The following is a 22624-nucleotide window of genomic DNA, read 5'->3' as shown; positions in this document are numbered from 1 at the left end:
AGGCATGTAGGTAGGAATAGCGGTCAGAAGGTTTCCGGTATAGGGTGATGTTTATGTGACCATCCCTTATTAGCACCATAGTGTCCAGGAAGTGGATCTCTTGTGTGGACTGGTCCAGGCTGAGGTTGATGGTGAAAAAAGAGAAATGAAGACAGTGATATCATTACATTCACAGTTCATTTAAATGTTAACATCTCCTTGATAAATTGGAGAGAGTCCAGAGAAGGGCAACAAAAATGATTAGGGGTCTGGAACACATGATTTATGAGGAGAGTCTGAGGGAACTGGGATTGTTTAGTCTGCAGAAGAGAAGAATGAGGGGGGATTTGATAGCTGCTTTCAACTATCTGAGAGGTGGTTCCAGAGAGGATGGTTCTAGACTATTCTCAGTAGTAGAAGAGGACAGGACAAGGAGTAATGGTCTCAAGTTGCAGTGTGGAAGGTTTAGGTTGGATATTAGGAAAAACTTTTTCACTAGGAGGGTGGTGAAACACTGGAATGCGTTACCTAGGGAGGTGGTAGAATCTCCTTCCTTAGAAGTTTTTAAGATCAGGCTTGACAAAGCCCTGGCTGGGATGATTTGATTGGGGATTGGTCCTGCTTCAAGCAGGGGGTTGGAGTAGATGACCTCCTGAGGTCCCTTCCAACCCTGATATTCTATGATTCTGATTGTGATCTCTGAATTAACAGAATACAGCGTTAGACAGGAACTGTTTGGTTACAGGTTTCAGAGTAACAGCCGTGTTAGTCTGTATTCGTAAAAAGAAAAAAGAAAAGGAGTACTTGTGGCACCTTAGAGACTAACCAGTTTATTTGAGCATGAGCTTTCGTGAGCTACAGCTCACTTCATCGGATGCATAGCATATCATGGAAACTGCAGAAGACATTATATACACACAGAGACCATGAAACAAAACTTCCTCCCACCCCACTGTCCTGCTGCTAACAGCTTATCTAAAGTGATCATCAAGTGATCATCAAGGAAGGCCATTTCCAGCACAAATCAAGGTTTTCTCACTCTTCCCCCCCCCCCACATTGCCTACAGACAGCCCCCCAACCTGAAGCGAATACTCACCAACAACCACATACCACACAAACAGAACCACTAACCCAAGAACCTATCCTTGCAACAAAGCCCGTTGCCAACTGTGCCCACATATCTATTCAGGGGACACCATCACAGGGCCTAACAACATCAGCCACACTATCAGAGGCTCGTTCACCTGCACATCCACCAATGTGATATATGCCATCATGTGCCAGCAATGCCCCTCTGCCATGTACATTGGTCAAACTGGACAGTCTCTACGTAAAAGAATAAATGGACACAAATCAGATGTTAAGAATTATAACATTCATAAACCAGTCGGAGAACACTTCAGTCTCTCTGGTCACGCAATCACAGACATGAGGGTCGCTATCTTAAAGCAAAAAACTTCAAATCCAGACTCCAGCGAGAAACTGCTGAATTGGAATTCATTTGCAAATTGGATACTATTAATTTGGGCTTGAATAGAGACTGGGAGTGGCTAAGTCATTATGCAAGGTAGCCTATCTCCCCTTGTTTTTTTCCTACAAACCCCCCCCCAAGACGTTCTGGTTAAACTTGGATTATTGCTGTGCACATTGTAAGATGAGCTATTGCCAGCAGGAGAGTGAGTTTGTGTGTGGTTTTTGGAGGGGGTGTGTGTGTGTGGGGGGGGGGGGGGGGTGAGAAAACCTGGATTAGTGCTGGAAATGACCCACCTTGATTATCATGCGCATTATAAAGAGAGGTTTCAAAGAGGGATGGGCTATTACCAGCAGGAGAGTGAGTTTGTATGTGTGTCTGTGTGTGTGTGTGTGGGGGGGAAGAGTGAGAAAACCTTGATTTGTGCTGGAAATGGCCTTCCTTGATGATCACTTGATGATCACTTTAGATAAGCTGTTAGCAGCAGGACAGTGGGGTGGGAGGAAGTTTTGTTTCATGGTCTCTGTGTGTATATAATGTCTTCTGCAGTTTCCACGATATGCTATGCATCCGATGAAGTGAGCTGTAGCTAACGAAAGCTCATGCTCAAATAAACTGGTTAGTCTCTAAGGTGCCACAAGTACTCCTTTTCTTTTTTCTGTTTGGTTACACTGTCAACCTCTAACAATACATATGTGAAATATATACCTGAAATTCATACCCTACTTTATTCCTGATTAATTTTTATGTATAGACAAGCCCAACTGTTTGACAGAGGGATTCTTTTGGTTGGCCCCTTTTACATGTTTCTTCAAGTGCTCAATGGCACGCCTACAATGGCAGATGGCTCTGGCTTCATTCTTTATATTCTTATCCTTCCATCTGTTTTTCTGGATAACTTTGGAGATGGTTCTCCCATACCCTCTCGAAATAGCCCCCCAGTGTTGAGCTCCATTAAAGCACAACAGCTCCTTTCTCAACAAATCAGTTGTAACGAGCCTCTGAGTCCTCAGGCTTGTGGTATCAGCATTTCCCTGCCAGCAAACCAGAAGCTGTCTGTGTATGCTAGGTAGAGGAGCTGTTTGAGTATTTGGGCAAGAGTATGTCTACAATGCAATTAAAAACCCACAGCTGGCCTGTGCCAGCTGACTCGGGCTAAGGGGCTGTTTAACTACCATGTAGATGTCCAGGCCCGGGCTGGAGCCCAAGCTCTAGGACCCTGCGAGGTGGGATGGTCCCAGAGCTGGGGCCGCAGTCCCAGCTCCAACATCTACACAAGTTGTTTTCAACCTGTGGTATGTCTAAGGTTGTCAGTGAAAGGTAGGGTAGCCAACCCTCCAAGATTGTCCTGGACTCTCCAGGAATTAAAAATTAATCTTTAATGAAAGATTATGTCATGTGATGAAACCTCCAGGAATATATCCAACCACAACTGGCAACCCTAGCGAAAGGTGATTTTGAAAATGCATTCTGGTTCTCTGATCAATCAAAAATAGGTGAATACCCCCACCTACAGGTCAAAACCAGGAAGTGTTGTTGTTACCATAGAAGCCCACAGTTTAGTGCCCTTTCTCATGCGGCATCAAATGCTGTGCCAAACACACGCAGCATTTTTATTTGAATTCTGTTCAGTCAGTTTTCTGTCTAAGGCTCGGTCTACACTACAGAGTTAGGTCGATGTAAAGCACCAAAGGCATAGGGCTTATGTCTGTATAGTTAGGGCGACGCAGTGTCTGTGTAGCCACTGCATTACTTACATGGGCTGCTGACTAAAGCCCTGAAATTGACAAGAAAGTCTGGTAGGTTCCCTGCTGTGAACCCTGCACCTAGCTCACAGCTAAGGATGTTGGCTCCAGCTAGAGTTTGGCTGTTCCCCGGGCTACCTGCTCCCAGCAGGCTGCTGCCCCGGTTCCCCTCTCCCTCCTGGGAGCCCTGTGGGCTCCCGCTGGGCTGCTGCCCAGGCTCCTCACTCCAAGCCCGGCTGCTGGGTGCTGAGAGCCAGGGCTCTCAGCTCCCCAGGGAGCTCCCAGAGCTGTAAGAGTGTGGCTGCTCTGAGCAATTTCACTGCTGATAGGCTCTGTGCTGTGAAATTGAGCGTGGGAGGAGTTCCCCATCCAGAGCGGATGGGGAACTACAACTGTGAGCCCCATGTGGCTGTCAGTGCCCCCCCCACTCAACTGTAAGTGCCCCACAATGCCCCACTTCAGTCAGTGCACTGCAAGTGCTCCTAGTGAGGATGGGCTCCACTGGCAGAAGGAAGATCGTGTGGACACCAAGAGCCCATTGAATTACTGTGGTGATTGTAGGTCAATCTAAATTAAGTCAACCTAATTTTATAGTGTAGACAAGCCCTAAGACTTCTATGGTAGGGGGTCCACGGACCACACTTTGAATTTCCAAAGGGGTCCGCACCTCCATTCAAAAATTTTAAGGGTCTGCAAATGAAAAAAAGGTTGAAAACCACTGGTCTACACCGCAATGAAACAGCTCCTAAGCTGGAGCCCCATGAGCCTGAGTCAGCTGGCATGGGCCAGCCACAGATGTCTAACTGCAATGGAGACTTCCCCTTAGAACTTTGCTTCTTATGCCCTCACAGTGAACATGGAGAGGGGGTGATGGGGAATGGGGGCAGGGCGGTGGTCTGGGAACAGTGGGGGAACATTGGGGGGCAGTGAGGGGTGGGGGCAGCGAGGAAGATCTTTGGGGGGTACAGAGGGGGCTGGTGGTTTGGGTGAGGAGCAGTGAGGTGACTGTGGGAAGGAATGAGGGTGGAGAGGGAGTGAGAGGATCAGTCAGGGTGGGGTGTATTGGGCCAGTTGGGGAGGATCAATGGGGACCGGGGCACATTAAGGGCAGTATGATCGGCCAGAATGCGGTGGGGGAAATGGGTAAGATTAATGAGGGTTGTGAGGGCAGTGGAAAACAGCGGCTTGTTGGGGTGGCAGTGCGGGGTATATGGGGACAGTGGGGTGGATGATTACTGAGAGCTGGGGGTACACTGGGAGAGTGGGTAGTATGGGTGGGGGGGCAGTGGGGTATATGGGGGGTAGAGTGGAGCAATGGCTACTATGCCTGGGGGGGTCAGTGGGGTGCAGGTACACTAAGACAGTAGGTAGTATGGGAGCGGGGGGATCAGTGGGGCAGGGAGGGGTATGGGTGGGGTCCGTGATGTGCAGGGGGGGCGGGGCTGGGTTGCCTCATGCTCGGGGGCGGGGCCCGGTGGCCGGGGCGGGGTTTCCCTGGTGACGGGCGGGAGCGGCCTGGGGGCGGGGTCAGGCCGGCCTCTAACGGCAGCGGCTCGAGCCCCTGCGCTTCCGGCCCCGCCCCCTCCGGGTCCTGCCGCTTGCCCGGCCCGCGATGTCCCTGGTGCGGGTGGCGCGGCCCCGCGCCCCGGGGAAGAAGCCGCCGAAGGCGAAGAAGAAGCCGCCGGCGGCCGAGCGGGACTGGGATGTGAGTGGAGCCCCCCGCCCGGTACAGCGGGGGAAACTGAGGCGCGGGGGAAACTGAGGCACGGGGGGGCCGCGCCCATCGCAGCCGGGGTGCGGGGGGCCTGGGGCCGCAGGGGGCCGGGTGATGGCAGCCGGGGGACGCGGGCTCCTGCGCTGGTTGGGCACCGAGGGTGCGAGCTGCGAGGGGCGGGCTCCGGAGAGGCGGGCAGACGAGCCCCGGTGCCGGTGCCCCGCCTCCCCCCAGCCCGCCCTGCCGCGCGTGCGAGCTGGGTGAGCCCCGGCTCCGGCCCGGCCCCCCAGTGGAGGCTGCCGTCCCCTGCCAGCCTGTGCCCGGCCCGGCGCTGATGGGCAGCCTGGCTGCGGTTCCCCCTTCCGTGTCCTTTTCTTCCTGCGCCCGGTGGCTGCCCCCCGCTGATGAGCCCTCTCCCTTGAAGGGGCTGTGCCCCTGGCGTACCCTGTGGCCAGCTCTACGCCACAAGGTTTTGTTGGCCCAGCTGTGTCTGTCTGGGGCGTGGAAACACCACAGCCACTCGCCAACCTAGCTACGCTGGCAAAGCCCCCCCCCCCGGGGGGTAGACTCCTGCGGGCATTCTGCACCAAAACAATTAAAAATCTGATGTCAAAAAAAGGTCCAGATGCAGCTGGTTGGGGCTCAGCCGAGTGGGGTTCTGCGTGTGGGTGGCTCGGCAGGGTGGTCCCAGGTGCAGGGGGAGTGGGGCTCGGCGGGAGGGTCGAGTATGATGGCGGCTGGATGCATGGCGGTTGGGCAGATGTGGGAACAGCTTTCTGCCCAGCTGAGGAGTGATGGCTGCAGGAAGTGGGGGCAGGATGGAATTGGCAGATCTTACTGCAGCTGGGGGAGAAATCTGGGGATGGGTCTGACCCAGTCCTGGATGCCGTGCAGGGGAAGAGGAAGTCCTGTCCTCCCCAGCCCAGCCAGAACTAGCAGCTGAGCCTGGCACAGGGTAGGAGCCACCAGCGGGGTCTTCGCCAGTCCCACTCCCTTCCCCACAGTGATTTACCTCTCTGCCAGCTGCTCTTGGCACCTGAAACATACTGCTGGGAAGGGTCGCAGGACCGCTCTTGTGGTTTCACTTTGCTTCCCCATCAGTCATTTTTCTGCGGGGAAGCAAAGAAATCTGTGGGGGACATAAATTCTGCACATGTGCAGTGGTGCAGAATTCCCCCAGGAGTAAAGAGTGCTTCTGTCAGCATAGCTCATGTCTGGTGCTACTGTGCTGACAGAAAAACTCCTTAAGCTGCGTCTGTACTAGGGGGTCTGGCAGTTTAGCTATACCAGTATATCTAGAGTATAGTCTAGACCTACTATTTAAGGTGTGATATTAGAATGTGATAAGTAGGGAGACCACAGGCTTTGACTTGAGCAGTTAAGTTTACATTAAATGCAGTGGACCCTGTCTACACTAAAGTTTAAAAATTTGTCAACTAACATCACACCTTTAAATCCTAGTCTAGACAAAGCCTTTCTGGTTTAGCCAAGGTAGACGTTTGTCTCTTCCAATGCCTGAACTCAGTGGAGCTGGCCCTGTTGGATTCTAGTGAATGAAGGCTCAAACCTATAATCTGTTCATTGTAATTTAATCTATTCAGTTCCCCGACTTTCTGAAATCTGTCAAATTTGTGATACAAATCTGTCTGGTATTGGAATGCATAGACTTGAAGAGACTATTCCACGGGCATTCATTTTAAGGTGCTCTCTTACAGCTCATGGGCAAGTGACATCTTTCTTTAAGATTGCACGAGTATTAGCACTTCCAGTCTCTGCCTCTCTCGTCAGCTGGCTGTTTATAATTGTTCAAAAAATTCACCTTCCAGGCTGAAAGTTTTCAGGGCTCTGTCCCCAAGTTGAAATTTTGGGAAAATTTGGGATAAAACAGTTCAGCACCAAATCATCTGGATGTAGAAAGAGCATAGTTTTTTGTGTTTAAACAGAAGTGACCACTAAACTGGGTGCAAGCAAACAATATATGTTTTAATACAGTTAAATGTAAATGTATACCTCTAGGAACAACGAATGTGGGTCATACTGACAGAATGGGGACTCTACCTTGGGAAGCAGTAACTCTGAAAAGATGTGGGGGTTGTGAATAATCACCTAAACATGAACTCCCAATGTGATGCTGTTGCCAAAAGAGCTAATGCCATCTTTGAACGCATAAACATGGGAATCTTGAGTAGGAGTAGATTATTTTACCTCTATATTTGAAACTAGTGTGACTGCTGCTGGAGTCCTGTGTCCAGTTTTGGTGCCCAGAATTCAAGAAGAATGTTGATAAACTGGAGAGGATTCAAAGAAAAGCAACAAGAATGATTCATTAAAGGATTAGAAAACAAGCTGTATAATGGTAGACTCAAAGAGCTCAATCTATTTAGTTTAACAAAGAGAAGGTTAAGGGTTGACTTGCTTACAGTCTCTGTACCTGGGTATTAAATATTTAATAATGGTCTGCTCAATATAGCGAAGAAGAGTATAACACAATCCAATGGCTGGAAGACAAATTCAATTGGAAATAAGACACATTTTTTAAAGTGAGGGTAATTAACCATTAGAACAGTTTACCAAGGGTTGGGGTGGATTCTCTATCTCTGATTACTTTTAAATCAAGCTTGGGTGATTTTCTCAAAAATCTGCTCTATGAATTATTTTGGGGAAGTTCTATGGCCTGAGTTATTCAAAAGGTTAGACTAGATGTTCACAATGCTCCCTTCTGGCCTTGGAATCTATAATCCTCTAGTCAGATCTGCATACACAGGTTAACATTTGATAGGTAGATAATTCTCACTGAGGATCCATTACTCCATTCACCATGCGCTGTATAAGCTTCACCTTACAAAAAGTTATAGAAATACAATATTATATAATTTGCTGTTTCTGTAATACACAGGGTCCTGTTTTACTTCATGGTCACAGTTTGTACTTCGTGGTCCACCCCCTGCACCAGAATCTAAGCTTCTGTACTGAAAAAAAGAGAGAGAGGCATTCATTCTGTTTTCTATAGCTGTCTACACCAATGTGAAGTAGGTGTAAAATTCCATGACTGACTTTGAACTATGAGGATTAGACACATAGGTTAATGGTGAATTGGGCCCTGTGTGTACGTGCCTTATGGCTGTAAAAAGAACTGTCCAAAAGTGAACAGTGTGTTACTGATGCTGTGCTGTGTCAGTATGTAGACAGCTAGAAACAATAACAAAATGAACTGCCTCATTTATTACACGCTGCATAAACCTTAGACAGAAACAAGGTATTGACTTTGAAATCTACCAGTGGTAATATCAGTGTTGACATTTAAAACTCTTTTCACTGCTCATCACTGGTGGAGGAATATTCAATGAATAGGCTTGTGCTAAAATACAAAACCTGCTCCCTAGGTACAAAAAGGCCCTGCTGCTCCCCAATCCACTGCCATCATTGTCAATTTCTTTTCGCATGCACCCTGGACAACTTCTACAAATGAAATTGAGTTTTCAACACACAGTTCTGCAGCACGCTGAAAACTTAAATTCTACAAGGATTATCATACTGATGGTTTTCATTTAATTAAATATGAAAATGAACACATCCATCTTTTATCTTATCTGAAGGTGCTGCAGGATTTTCAGCCTGCTGCTCCAAAGCATCATTGAAAGCCAGGGACCTTGAAGTAGAAGTCATTTGCTATAGAGTATCCTGGATCTTGCCTGCACAGTCAGAAAAGTGTAGGCTAAATGAAGCACTTGGCTCATTTACTGTGCATCTTGTATAGAGTGACTCTCTGGCATACACATGTATGTGAGCTTGTAGGGGGAAAAATATTGTATTATTTCTATCCTAAGTATTCTTATGGGCACCATCACTGTAGTATCTGAACACCTCACAACCTTTAGAGTATTTATCCTTACAACACCTCTGTGAGGTATTATCCCCACTTTATAGATAAAGAACCGAGACAGGGTGGCTAAGTATTTTGCCCAATGTCACACAAGAAGTCTGGCAGAACAGGGACTTGAAACCAAATCCTATGCTAGTGCCTTAAAATTGGTCCATCCTCCCTCTCTTCCTTTTGAGAAGTAATATGTGATCATCACATAATTAAAGATTGTGTCATGATGTATGCACCCAAGGGGGCAGAGTTAGGATTCCACACTATCATTGCCTGACTTTTGAATGCAAAATTAATGTTCTTTTAACATAGTTTTTTTGATGGAATATTGTGTAGAACTGTAAAGTGATCTATGCCATCTCTGTTCTATTTATCAATAGACACGTCTCTAAACTTGGAGCACTTATTATTTTCGTAACTTAAAGAGCAAATCAATAGGGTATTGAAACATCAGTGCCTGATTCCACCTCTGTGTTTGCATTTGTGTTCTCTTGTTTCTTTTTGCAGAGCACTGTCCATGATTTAACAGTGCATCGTGCAACTCCTGAAGACATGGTAAGTCAAAAATCTGTCATTACCTCTATTCCATAGCTGGTCAATCTACTTGGTAATCTGGGGCAGATATTTCATTTTATTTATATGGGGTGTTTTGTTTATAACATCTTAATCTCCCTTCCCTACCCACCGAAACCTTTTTTAAATGTAGCTTTTTACCCCCAATAACTATATGCACAACTCCTTCTTTTAGCAGTGTCCATCTGCTTAACGTCTCCTTAAACCAGCTTATTTTAACCAATATTCTGATATATTTTCCAGTGGATCCCTCTAGAATGTTTTCCAACATGGGATAATGGGGGAAAAGAAAACCTTCCAATAGATAAGTTTAACCTGCAGCATCTTCACTGAAGAAAGGGCTGAAAAATATGTTCTTTAGTCTTGGCATTTCCTTAATTCTTGCAGGGGGTTGAACAGGTTCACACCACTGCTGCTATTCCTGCTATGTAGAGCTGCTATTCTTCACAAAGTATGAGTTCAATTCCATCCAGCTGACAGCACTAACATATAGTATAGTGTTGTGCTCATTTAGGATTATATCTCTTGTGAGGAGGCTAGTTTTGATGACATAAGTCTTTCTCTCTTTCTAAATTCTATAACTTAATTATTCTCTAATCAGGGTGCTTGGAGGCCTGTGAGAATCTAATACATTAAATGTGCTATTAATCTGAATTGGATACATGCATCCCATTCAGGGGGTGGAGATATTGATACTCAACAGCAGTGCTGAATCAGACAATGCATTTTGCCTTGTTTTCAGTGTTCTGGGTGACAGTATTTCTGTGACTGTTGGATACAGCTGTTGCTGCTGTTTCAGTAATGTAGGGCAGATGGGAACCCATACATTGCCCCCTTCCCTTTGCTCTGTGAGGTAACTTAAACTTTTGTTCTTCACGGAATGGTCGACTCTGTGATTGCAGTTGCCATTCATAGATGGTGACATGACCGGCATCACCAACATGTGGTTTGACTTCACTGTACCCAATGCATAAATTGGTAGATCCAGAGAGCCCACTGGCAGTTTCCCTGCTGCTTGGAAGAGTGCCTTAGCTCAGGGGTTCTCAACCTTTCTTTTTTTTTTTTTTTTTAGACCCCCTCAACATGCTATAAAAACTCCATGGCCCAGCTGTGCCACTGCAGCTGTTTTTCTGCATATAAAAGCCAGGCCCACCATTAGGATGTAGCAAGCAGGGTAGTTGCCTGGGGCCATACACCACAGGGGGCACCGTAAAGCTAAATTGTTCAGGCTTTGGCTTCGGCCCTGGGTGGTGAGGCTCGGGGCCCTGGGCTGCAGTCCTGCGTGTCAAGGCTTTGGCTTTGGCTTTCTGCCCTGGGCCCTAGTGAGTCTAATGCCAGCCATGCTTGGCGGACCCCCTGAAACTTGCTCGTGGCCCCCCAGGGGTCCCCAGAACCCTGGTTGAGAACCACTGCCTTAGCACGTCCCTTAGATTTGAACCAAATTCTCTTCCATGCTCGCATAGGTGCGGCGTCATGAGATACACAAGTCAAAGAACAAAGCACTGGTGCACGTGGAGCTACAAGAGAGAGCACTGAAGAGAAAATGGAAGAAGCAGAGGCAGGGGGCTCCTGATTCCCTAGAGAAAAGGAAGCTGGCCCTCATGCGAGAGGTAAGAGCTACGTCTGGACTTTCAACACACGTTTTTAATTTGCCAGGAGCATGAAACTAGCACTTTGCATCTTCTTCCTCATCTCCTTTGCTATGAAGGACTTGTAGCAAAATGGAAAATTGTTCCTGCCTGTAGGTCGAAATCCACTGCCTGGCTGAATAATCAAGCTTGGCTGATGTACAGAATCGCTCACCCCTAGGTGTTCTTCTTTCAGCTACTGCAGAACATTGGTTGGAGTAGGCTCCATGGTTAACAGGCACCCAAGCCCCAAGGAGACGTGATCACGTGGTCTACATGGTATCAGATCTTACTCCTGGCCCCTGCCCATGCCTTGGCCCCAGCCATTTTTTGAATGCTGCTGTGCAGGGATCCTTGCAGTTCTAAATTCCAAGCTGTGAAAGGGCGATGTATCCTGTGCTTGTCTCTTTCTCCCCCTCACACACACCATGGACTCCATTGTTTAGTGGAAATGCTAAGGTTCTTGTGTCTGGGGAACCTCTGTACCTGCAATGATTGTATTTAACCAGAAGAAAGGAGGCCAGCAAGAAGGGGAGTGTAAAAAAGAGGGGCAGGAAGGCTGGTGGGGGGAAGGGAAAGAAAATTGACAAAACGGGTTGAGGAGCTGTAAGCACTAGCCGGTGATCTGGTGTTCCTAAATTTGGAATTTAATTCTGTCCCTCACTATCTGGGCCTGCCTTAAACACTATGTAATATTACTACTTAACCAGCTTTTGAGTTCTGACTGCAGCAGCACTATCTGACTCCAGTCCGGAGGCAATAGCTTCTCACTCAATTAAATGATTTCCCCTGATTCAAACAGCCAGTAATTCCCTGCAGCATGGTTATTTGAGATGTGCCAGTTGCTGTGGGCCATGGGATTAGTCACAAGTTCTTGTATCTATAAAAGTGTGTGAGCTAGGGATTGTATGTTAGCTTCATGGTGGAGGGTTACCAAGTTTCCCCTAAGAATTACATCAGTGGAGGGTAATTACTGCAGCTGCCAGGACAGGTAAACAACTCTAGAGAAGTACCACCTTCTGGGGGGAGTTGCCTATGTAGGCTGAGACTGGGTTCAAGAGGACAAGGAAAGAGCTTGTCGTATAAAGGGTCAGCCTGAACTGGTTAGGTATCCCTCACTTTGATCCAGAAACTGACGTGGAATTGTAATCAAAAAGGCAAACCCTGCTGGAAGGGTTTGAAGGACTAGAACCTGCCAGAGTCTACACATGGAAGAAGGCGACACTTGGTAATCTTAGTGTGTGTAGGTGTTTTTATTATATGTTGTCTCAGTAATGCTTTTGTCTTAAAATACATATATTGTGTTTTGTGAAAGCTGGCTGGCCACTCCTATTCCTGATGTTTTCCCTTGAAAGAAAACAAATTGCAGGTGCCAGACTAAAGTCTGATCTGCTGGGATAATCACCACGAACTGCATGGGGACCGCAAGCTTAAATCCCCAATCTGAAGGGAGAGGGACATGGGTCCCAGCCCATATAGACGTGACAGCTGGGGACCTGAGACTAAAGTGGTGCTTGTGAGCAGACCATGGAAGGGGCAGAGGCAGAGTTAACCCCAGAACTATGATAGTCGGCTATTCTGTTAAGGATAATGATACCAAAATCCCTTTCCATAATCCATGTATTTATCCTGGTTTTTTGGGAAATCCGTTTGTATATGATGGTATGAAGTGTCTCCTGTGCTGTGCCTTCAGATTCTCTCTGATCAGTATCAGCTGCAGGATGTGTTGGAGAGATCTGATCAAGCCATGGCTGTGGTGAAAGACCTGTTTGGCGATGCTCCTCGCAGGCATACAGGTAAACCATCTAATTTGTGTAAGGCAGTTCATTTAAGATTACCACACTTTTTACAAATTTTGTCTAATTTCACAAAGTTGTAGACTGGGTAATTTGGTTTAGCTCAGATTGTTTGGTTGATCTGGTTAGTTAGCATAGCATAGTTGGTTCCCTTAACATAGTACAAAGGAGAACCAGCTCTGCCTAACTATTACAGATCAGGATGACACCTAATGTGAGGGGCAGTTATCGCACACCTTGCTACTGCAGGGTTCTTTATACCTTCCTCTGAAGCATCTGGGTACTGGATTAGATAGACCTCAGAATCTGATCCATTATGGCAGTTCTTGTGGTCTCACTCCTGAATGCCTCTGATGCATAGTCCTGGGTGCCCTTGGAGCTTTGTCAGTGGATGAATGAGGGTCTCTCTTGCTTGCTCTTGATCGAGAATCCAAAACCTATTGGCCCTTCTCACCAGAGAGAATGGTGGGCTCTGCAGTTTCATTCATCTCTTTTCTGTGGATTGCCATTTCTCTTTCACTTGTAATGACCGTATGTTCCTCTGTGCATGTGCACGTTTCTCTGATTACATCAGTATGTACAGTGGCAACCCTAACCCTCCACCCAGTATGTAGTGTGACTTTGTGGCTGGCCACTAGGGTTACTCAGGAGTGACGTTCATCTCCCCTTGTGTGATATATCTCAGAGACAAAAGGGGCTTAATTTATGGTACAGAAGTCCTGAGATAGTGATAGGACTTTGGACCTGGTTTCTCCTGAGATAATGGTTTATCAGCTAAGTAGCCCTTTGAGTATTATGACTTCCTGTCTTCCTCTGTCTACTCTAGGTTTCCCTAATGTAACAATGGCTCCTTATTGTGACCTGGAATCCTCTCAAGGTCCCATTGTACAAAAAAGTGATCCTCCCACACAGCTTTCCATCCTTAGTGAATCTATCATGGATCCCCAGGTAATGTACTCTTTATATGGACTGTATAGTAAATGCAAGTAAACGACGTTTTCAATGCGGAGTTCTGTGGCTATGTCTTCACTTGCGTGAAAGTCAGGAATCCAAAATTAAGGTTCCTAAGCTATCCTAAATCAGGTCTTTTGTGTATAGTGTATATATTATTATAACTTATGTTTAACACTGCATACAGAGATAAAACTACATATATTATGCAGAAAATAATATATTTTGGGTTGCTTTGGGAACCCTGACTTTGGATTTCCTGACCTTTTTGTACAAAAAGCATCAACTTTGATGTTGCATTAACATGGTTTCATTTGTGTTTTAGTTCTTAAAGTAAAAGTAGAAGTGATTAAATCTGGAACTAATTTCCCTGACATTTAGCTGAATGCACACACATTGAGAGATACTCAGATGCCTTTATTTCAGTGCAGTGATATCTCTGTATGTGGCTATTTCACTGACTGCATTCAGAGTGTTCTTTTGATGTTCACTTAAGTCTAACTGTTAACTAGTTTTTTTTTGTAACCATAGCAGAACCTGCATAAATTGCAAGTTTGAACTTTTAAAACAAAATCATTTTTGCTTTAGACAAGAAAAATTTGAATAACTTTAATGTGCTTTTCCCCCCTCAGATAACTGATATCTGAAATCATACCAAAAATATTAACTTGACGTTGAGAACAAGGATAAGAGACTTCATCCCAAAGGGCTACTTTTCTGAAAAGTTACAAATGACAGAAAATAGGGTCTTGGCATGAAAGTGTCATATCTACCATAAGTGTAATCTTCCTGTTATGATTCTGTACTAATATTTACGCTGTAGCACCTTGTACAAATACATAATATCCTAAACTGAGTTCAGGACTGCTCTGCCAGTCAGACTGGGTTCTTTTTAAATGAAGGCATTCATTATTTGCATTTTTTGCTGTGGCCTAGGATTTATCTATGTAGCATATTGTATCGCTGCATGTGAGTTGTATGATAGGTTGAAAGTCTGGGCTTTCCAGAGAAGCTAAGGGAGGCAGGTGCCCAATCACCATTGAATTTCAGTGAGATTTGGGTGTCCAACTCTCTTCTGCTCTTTTGAAAATCCTGCCCAAAGATCCTGTTGTACAGCATACACAGGGCAAAATTCTGGTTACTGCAGGAGATCTTAATTCTGAATTGACTTTCCTAAGTTATGTGCACAATGAAATATCATCCTTTTCATTGCATTATGTCACTTTTTTATGCATGTGCTGGAAATGCAATTTATGTGTGGGTTTTTATATATAACCTACATTAAAAGAATGTTTAGATTGCAAAGTGAATCTTTCAAAACTTAGGAAATACTAGAATTTAGTTGTTGTGGCAGTATTAATTTTTCCACTTAATTACATGACCATATGTTATGTTTTTTCCACAATATCCCTGTCTCATTTGATGGCTAGAAAGGCCGCCACTAAGGAAATGAGGCAGCTGTTCAATATTTTTTACCCTCAGTCATTGTGCGGCCCTTGCCTTACTGTACACAACCAAACAAAGCATTGAATACTGAAGTATTCATTTCCTGTGGTCTTTTCTAGAGTACTCATCACTGTAGTATCCCAGTGCTTCACAAACATTAATGAATTTATTTCCTGTCTTCTCTGTAAGATGCGAGTATTTTTGTCCATATTTTAGAGGTGGGGAACTACAATAAAGAGACTTGTTTTCTGGGAAGTGTTTCCAGTGAACTATTTTATTTTTTTCCTTTCTGAAGGGTGGGTTTAAATTGCTGTCATGTAACTTTTGAGATGTCTTGTGTTTTTCTGAGACAGGCTCTCAATGAAGTAGAAGGGGAAGGTTCCTCCAACTGTCAGTCAGAGGGCAGTGTGAATGAACAGGATGTGTCTTTGCACTTCAAGTCCAACATTGACACAAACAGGTCAGTGTGTGTTTCTGTCTGTCAGTCCACTATCGTAAGGTTTCTTGTCCATAGTATTTTAATAGCACTATCAGATGTCCAAACACCTTTGTGCTTTCTCCCATCGCTATCTCTTATGCACAGGAGTTGCTCCCCATAAATATCCACAAAGCTATTATGATATATCCTCCTTCACATCTCTCCTTAAAACTCACCTCTCCCATGATGCCTACAAAACACTTGGCAGTGACTGGGCACTTGGTGAGCTGTGACTGATATTTATTACAGTTACCATAATAGTCTCATTGTTACCTTGTGTTCTCCCTCCCCCCCACCCCACTGTCTCATATTTGCATTGTAAGCTACTTGGGGACAGGGGTCTTCTTTCAGTTGTATGGACAGTGCAGAGTGCAGTGGGCTCCCATTCCTGATTTGGACCTCTAGGCACTATCTCAGTACAAATAATAGGTTGACTTGTGGAATTGGATTGGTAGTTGAAACCTTAATAGTAATTAAGAGGACCCAGCAAGGAGAGTGTGTAAAGGGAAAAGAGGGCAGGCTAAGAACAGGACTCTGTGGGACCCCAGTGGACTGCAAGAGATTGGAAGAGAAGGGCCTGTTGACAGACATGGCAGGCATGATCAAATAGGAGAATCAGAAGAGAACTGCACTGTGAGTCCAGAACAGATAATATATCAAGAAGAAAGGTGTGATCAACCATGTCAGAAGCAAAGGAAATGTCAAGAATGATGAGGATGGAGTAGAGACCTTTGGACTTGGCTAAGAAGAGTCTGTTAGACTTTAAGAGCTGTTTCACTGTAGTGAAGAGGCTAGAAGGAAGACTGCGGGGGATCAAGGATGGAGTTTGGAACTTGAGGTAACAGTTTCATATGGTATGTACTGTTACCTCATGTGAAGGATAGAAGGGAGGGGTAGTAGTCAGAGGCAGTTGAAATTTGGGGATTGTCTTTTGGGGGTGGAGGATGATGACGACAGCATGTTTGTATCTGTAGAGGAAAGGACTGAGGGAGATCAGGAGTTGGAAGGGAATGGGGTCATTGGCACAGATGGCTGTATTAGAGATAGAAAGTGCGTCAGAAGCCTCAGTATTAGTCATAGAGGTGAAAAAGTTGGAGGTGGAGGAAAGAAGAACAGGGGAGATAAGAGATCATAGCAGACCTTATCTTTTTTTTTCCATGTGCCAAACAAAGACCAGAACTCTTGCACTGAAGAGTTAACCACTGATGCAAAACTCAAAATCCTGGAAAAGAAGTTAAGCATATTCCTATCATACTTAACTTATGCAAACATGTGCTCACTACAGCTAACATATCATCATATCCTCCATATACACCGTTCATCATCACAACCTCCATTATTTGTGTTTTAACTCTCAGTAGTGATCTTTCTCTCTCTCTCTCTCTCTGAAACATGCGTATGTACTTGTGTTGAATAACTGGAGGTTAGAAGATTGTCTTGTGAGTGTTATAAGGGGTAGATCATGTATTTGTTTCATTGTGTAAGGTATGTGCTCAGTAATAAGGTTGGCTAGTATTTACGATGTTCGAGTGATTGTGGGTAGTGGTGTGCGTTTGTTGAAGGTCTGCTGTATGTGTTAGTGGATTAGTGTGGATGTCTGTGGTGGGTGTAGGTTCGTATAGACGTACCTTTTTGCTTCCTTGATTGGGGTTCTCCATCAGTGTTGTATTGACTTCAGCAACTTATATTGTGAATGAAATTTTTATATAGAATTTTTATTACATTTGGCCATGTTGGTTTGCAACTATAGCAATGTGTATTTGAGTTGACTGAGGAAAGTAGCATTGGGTTTGAAGGCTGTTGTGTTGGAGTTTTTAAAGTAGCACACTTCCTGGTGTCATTGGAGGAAACGTCAAATGTCATGTCACCATGGCCTGCTGTAAGGTTAAAGCTTAGCTTGTTATAGCTAAAGCACTCAGGAATGTGAAAAATCCACACTCCTGAGTGCCGCAACTACACCAGCCTAAAACATTGGTGTAGATGCAGCTAAATCAACAGAAGCATTCATCCGTCAACCTAGCTACCATCACTTGGGAAGGTGGAGTTACTATAGTGGCAGAAGAACCCTTTCTGTCATTGTAGAGTGCATCTACGCTACGGGGTTACAGCTGTGTAGCTGTAGCTATGCCACTCTAACCTTCATAATGTAGACCAGCCTTGTGTTGGTTACAGTGGAGGACTACTTGTATAACTAAAATAGAGTGGGGAAGGATTTAACTCCTTTCTAGGATTTTGAGGCTTTGCATTAATGGGGAATTTGTTTGAGCAATTTTAAGTACTTTTTACTCCTGAGGGCATTCTTGTGGCTTTGTTTTGATTCTCTGTCAGAAAATCATTTTTCTCCAGGGAAGCAAAGAACTCTGCAGGGGACATTAATTCTGCACATGTGCAGTGGCACAGAATTCCCCCAGGAGTAAAGACTTTTTGAGAGGCTTTTTATGGATAGATGGTAAAGATTAGCTGTAAGCATTGTCACTTCAGATTTCAGTGTACCCTTGAACTCTCTCTTATGCTTATATATAGGCTACTCCACTTACTGAAAGAAGAAAACACTACCGGGGCTTCCCAGCTATGGGCTGAGAAGCAACTGAGAACACCTACCCCATCACAGAAAGCAAATGTAGCTGTGACTCCAACAACTGCTTTGCCATCGTCAGGAGGTGCAGGTTTGGCTCTGCTAAAACATTAACTCTCAAAGGACATAGGCTGCTAACAGCATCTTACTCAGAATAATCTTAGTGGCGAGAAGGGACAGGAATTGAGTTTTAGAAATCTGAGTTGGGTTAGCGGAGTAAGGCGCAGGCAGTTTGATTGTGTTTATAAATAGAGACAAGGTGGGTGAGAGATCTTTTATTTCTGTTGGCGAGGGAGACGAGCTTTTGAGCGAGACAGCGCTCTTCTTCAGTCTGGTAAATGTACTCCGTGTCACAACTAAATACAAGGTGGAACAGATGGTTTAGCATCAGTAGTTAACACGTATTCTAAGTGAAGTGACCTGTTAACATCTCTCTAGTCATAGGACAAAAAAGGGGGGTTAGTGTGTGACAGATTGTTGTTGGAATAAATCGTAAATTTAGTGTCTTTATTAAGTCCATTATTTTTAGCATCTCGCAAAGTTATGAATTGAAGCTTCCAGGCTCATCTTTTGAAGTTGTTGTGCAGGTTTCCTTTGAGGATGAGGACTGAGAGGTCAGATATGGAGTGATTTGTTTTGTGAAAAGTGTTTGCCCACAGGTGATACGGTGTTTTTGTCTCATCATTTTGGTGTGTGAGTTCATTTGCGAGTGTAGTGATTGTCTGGTTTCACCCATATAGTTGTTGTTGAGACATTTAGTGCATTGGATGAAATATTTTACAGTTAATCACTTAAAGTTGTGTGTGTGGGCTCGTATGTGTGATTTGTTTTTTTTTGTTTTTAATCAGCCCTCAATGCTACCAGAGTAGTCCAGAGAGTCCATTCAAGGCTTCAGAATGAAGATGAAGAGCAGACTTCAGATTCCTCTTACACTGTGAGACAAGTGCTGAACCCAAACCCAAGAAAGCAAAAGCAAGTTTCAACAAAAGGTCTGATCCTTTTTAAAATGAATATTTCATCCAAAGTAACTTGTACCTGAGACAGTGTATCTGCCTTCCTCCAGTGTCCCTTAAAACTCTGGTTGAGACCATATTTTCATTAAACGGTACTGATTATCAATGTCATTTATTGGAGTTAAAAGTCAAGATACAGTGGCAATTTAGTACTTAAGCTGATAGGGAAAGAGGAGAATTCTTTACTGCTTGTGATCCCTGGTTACAGTACACTCTCTCTTTGCTTGGAGTTTTACTTTCAGCTCTGGTATTTGCTAAGATTACAGAGGTAGAAGTAGTGACTACATAGTTATGATTGCATTATGATTTGCTCATAAAGGACTGAAATCTTGTGTTTTGAATTTAGTCTCCAAATTTGGCACAACAGCCCTTCAGGGGACAATTTGAAATTTTTATTTAAATTGTTTTAGGAAAATACTTACTAATTTTTAGGAAACATTTAAAAATTCTTCCTGTATGTAATTTGGTCTGGATGTTGTCTGAATTTTTTTAGGTGCCTTTGACTTCAAAAGGGGGAGGGAGGACCCAAAACAGTCTCTCTACCCAGGTCCCTCCCAACTTCTAAAACGTCTATCACATAATGCTGTATGGATAGGACACTTATGAAATTTGACAATTCTGTGCATAAAGAATAGTTCCACTTACTCCTCATAACTGAATAAATTTGCATGAAGTGGCTGAGAGGGGAAGTGCAGTCTTCGTGGGTTAATACCTCAGTTCATATGGACTGGGATCCACATCGTGCTATTACTGATTCACTGTGCAAAAGAGGCAACAATGTCATGAGGAACTAGCTCTGGATTCAATGTGGCATTGCCAGGGCTTCATATTGCCACTGCTATTTTGGTACCACCAGGTAGCAGGACTGTGGGGAGTCAAGTGGGGGAGCTGCCATGTAGGACATACAAGGGTGTTTTAAGGGTTTTTGGGGATGGAGTGTCATCCATATGCTTTGAGATGCTGGGAGGTTATAACCTTCTTCAGCAGCAGTTCTATTCCAGTTGATTCACTCCGGCTCATCATATGAGGACTCGCTTCCTGTAGTTTTTCAGAAGATTGTCAGACAGAGAAGATGCCTCAGGAGTGGAGCTAGTAGCTTAAGTATAGGTGCACTTTCTGCTGCAAGTCCCATCCCACCCACTACGCCTCAGCTCTGCTTCCCCACCGCTAAGTCTTGGTCAGATACGCCTGAGCAGGTCTATCAAACTTTGACTCCTGCTGAGGAGCATAGCAAAGGTCCATGGGAGGTTGGGGAATGTAGATGGGGTACCTTCATGCTACTCACTTCCCTGCTAACTCACCTGTACCTCTCTACATAGCTGTCCTCATGCACTCCCTGGAACTTTTTCTGTGCTGTATTGCATAGATCTATGGTGATGTTCAATCTATGTATTCAATACTTAGGGTTTTGTAGAAGAGTCAGCTCTTCTACACAGTGTTGGTTCTGCAGAAATTTAGACCAGGGGTTCCCAAAGTGAGGCCTGAAGGAGGAGAAATTCAATGTACAGTTGTCCTTCCCTGTACTTGTGGGCTGAAGGCTGTTGATCAGCTGTATATTTCCATGGTTGTTGGAGTTCACCCACAAACAGTTTCAAATTATCTGCCAAGGAAGATAAAAGTATAAACAAATGCTGGAGTTGGTGCCTTTATTTTGATGTTCATTTACCATATGTGTAAACCAAGTGTGGTCTCTGCCTCCTTGAAAGTCACTAGGGTGGTCCTCAGAGTTAAGTCCAGTTTCTGAGGATTTAGAAACAAACTGTATTAATCTGAATGACTAGGATGCATCTATCTTTGATGTTCCTTTGTCCATTATAGTGCTGGAACAGAGTACTTCTCCCATGGCTTATTTCAACACAAATTAGTCTGTTTTGATTGGAATCACAAACATTGTTAAACTCAGTTGGAATTTAAAGGATTTTTTTTGTCGTCTGTCTATCTTTCAGTGAAAAGAAATCAAACGGCACAGATGGCTTCCAAACAGAGAAGAAATGATTCTCTTGCTAATGCAGTTTCCTTCGAACTCCCAAGCGGCGGCAAATCCAGCTTGGATGTCCTGAATCACATGATACATGAAGTGGAGCATGAAATGGAGGAATATGAGCGATGGACAGGCCGTGAAGTACAGAGAATGCAAAACGGTCATGGCCTCACAGGGTTCACCATGTCACTGGTGAACACACTCTGTCGTCTGATGCGCTACCTCAAGGAGGTGAGTAGATGTTATGTGAACTGCTCCTGTAGCTAGAATGAATAAGCACAAAGATTACAGATTAATTTACAACCTTAACTTAGACATTTCCTAACTTCCAAGTCATTTACTTTGCAATCTCAATATCTGTTTGTGTGCAATTTAAAAAAGATAAAATTAATTCAGAAACTATGCTCTCTCTAATAAACGGGCAGGAGTTCACTGAACTGAAATGCAGGAGGTCTCTCATTTACTTCAATGAGAGATGTAGTCCACTTAGAACACTTTCTAAAACTATAAAAATTAAATGCATATTCAGAATATTGGGTGTTTAAATGTTTCTTTGTTCATAATCAGCTGGTTTTTGTCTATCTGTCTTAGGTATGTGGGCTTTGGAATTAGTTATATGCTAAAGATCTCCATCCCTTCCTGGTCCCTCCACAAGTGCCTGGGAACTACATCACAGCACCTAGCTGCTGCTTGTTTCACAGTGAACCGCTCTGCTCTGAGCACAGGGTTTTTTAGACCCTTGCGTTTGGATGACAGTTCTCCTTTCTGTTGTGTTGCTTCCTTGTGCTGTGCTCCCCTCATTGGGAGCACTGGACCTAGGCCTGGACTGCGAAGATTTGGGTAGGCTATAACTCTGTGTTTGAGGCACAGATGAGGTTGCATCACAAACAGCAGAGGCTGGTCCCTCACCCTAGTTGAAAAATACTGTTGACCAGGCAGGGCTGAAGTTGGGCTGAAATTGATTCCTGACCATCTGTCACTGTCATCATTGGAAGTGAGTCTCCATTCAGGTCTTGAGAGAGTTGAGTGATGTCCAGCCCATAGATATGGTCTGTGGGCCATGCAGTCAAACCATGATTGAAAGGGATACAGCCATAGCTGTGTGACTTGTGGGGCTGTCCCCTGCTCTTTTTGCAGTGGCTAAGCCAAATACAGCCATACCATATTTGATACTGGTAACCCTTGGGACTGTCCCCTTGGTGGTGGTGCTTGTGCACCCAGAGACCCTTGTTCCTTACTGAGATGCTGCCTGTATGATACCATCACAGTCCACTGTCTTCTCCTTAAAGCTATTATGGAGGTTATGCTTGAAGGACTCTGCAGCCCTGGCTTATTTGCCTAGCTAACCTCCCTCCCCGTTCAGCCAGCCAGGAGTTGCCAAGGGATGGGCCACACATCC

At 44.7% G+C, this 22624-nt stretch overlaps 1 protein-coding gene across 1 annotated transcript in view; it reads left to right on the top strand.

Annotated features, from left to right (window-relative positions):
* Window positions 1-4779: 4779 nt before the first annotated feature.
* The window catches only part of SPICE1 (spindle and centriole associated protein 1), a 34498-nt gene continuing 16653 nt past the window's right edge, over window positions 4780-22624 (top strand). The window contains exons 1-9 of the mRNA XM_074974979.1: window positions 4780-4901; window positions 9292-9339; window positions 10821-10967; window positions 12679-12781; window positions 13608-13729; window positions 15532-15638; window positions 18180-18322; window positions 19080-19220; window positions 21191-21456. Of these exons, the coding sequence (XP_074831080.1) occupies window positions 4809-4901; window positions 9292-9339; window positions 10821-10967; window positions 12679-12781; window positions 13608-13729; window positions 15532-15638; window positions 18180-18322; window positions 19080-19220; window positions 21191-21456 (1170 nt within the window). The 5' untranslated portion in view covers window positions 4780-4808. The remainder of the gene's footprint in view (window positions 4902-9291; window positions 9340-10820; window positions 10968-12678; window positions 12782-13607; window positions 13730-15531; window positions 15639-18179; window positions 18323-19079; window positions 19221-21190; window positions 21457-22624) is intronic.

The sequence above is a fragment of the Natator depressus genome, chromosome 1 (assembly GCF_965152275.1).
Source record: "Natator depressus isolate rNatDep1 chromosome 1, rNatDep2.hap1, whole genome shotgun sequence".
Lineage (NCBI taxonomy): Eukaryota > Metazoa > Chordata > Testudines > Cheloniidae > Natator > Natator depressus.
Note: the sequence above shows the minus strand (reverse complement) of the source record. Positions and strands in the feature narration are given on the sequence as shown.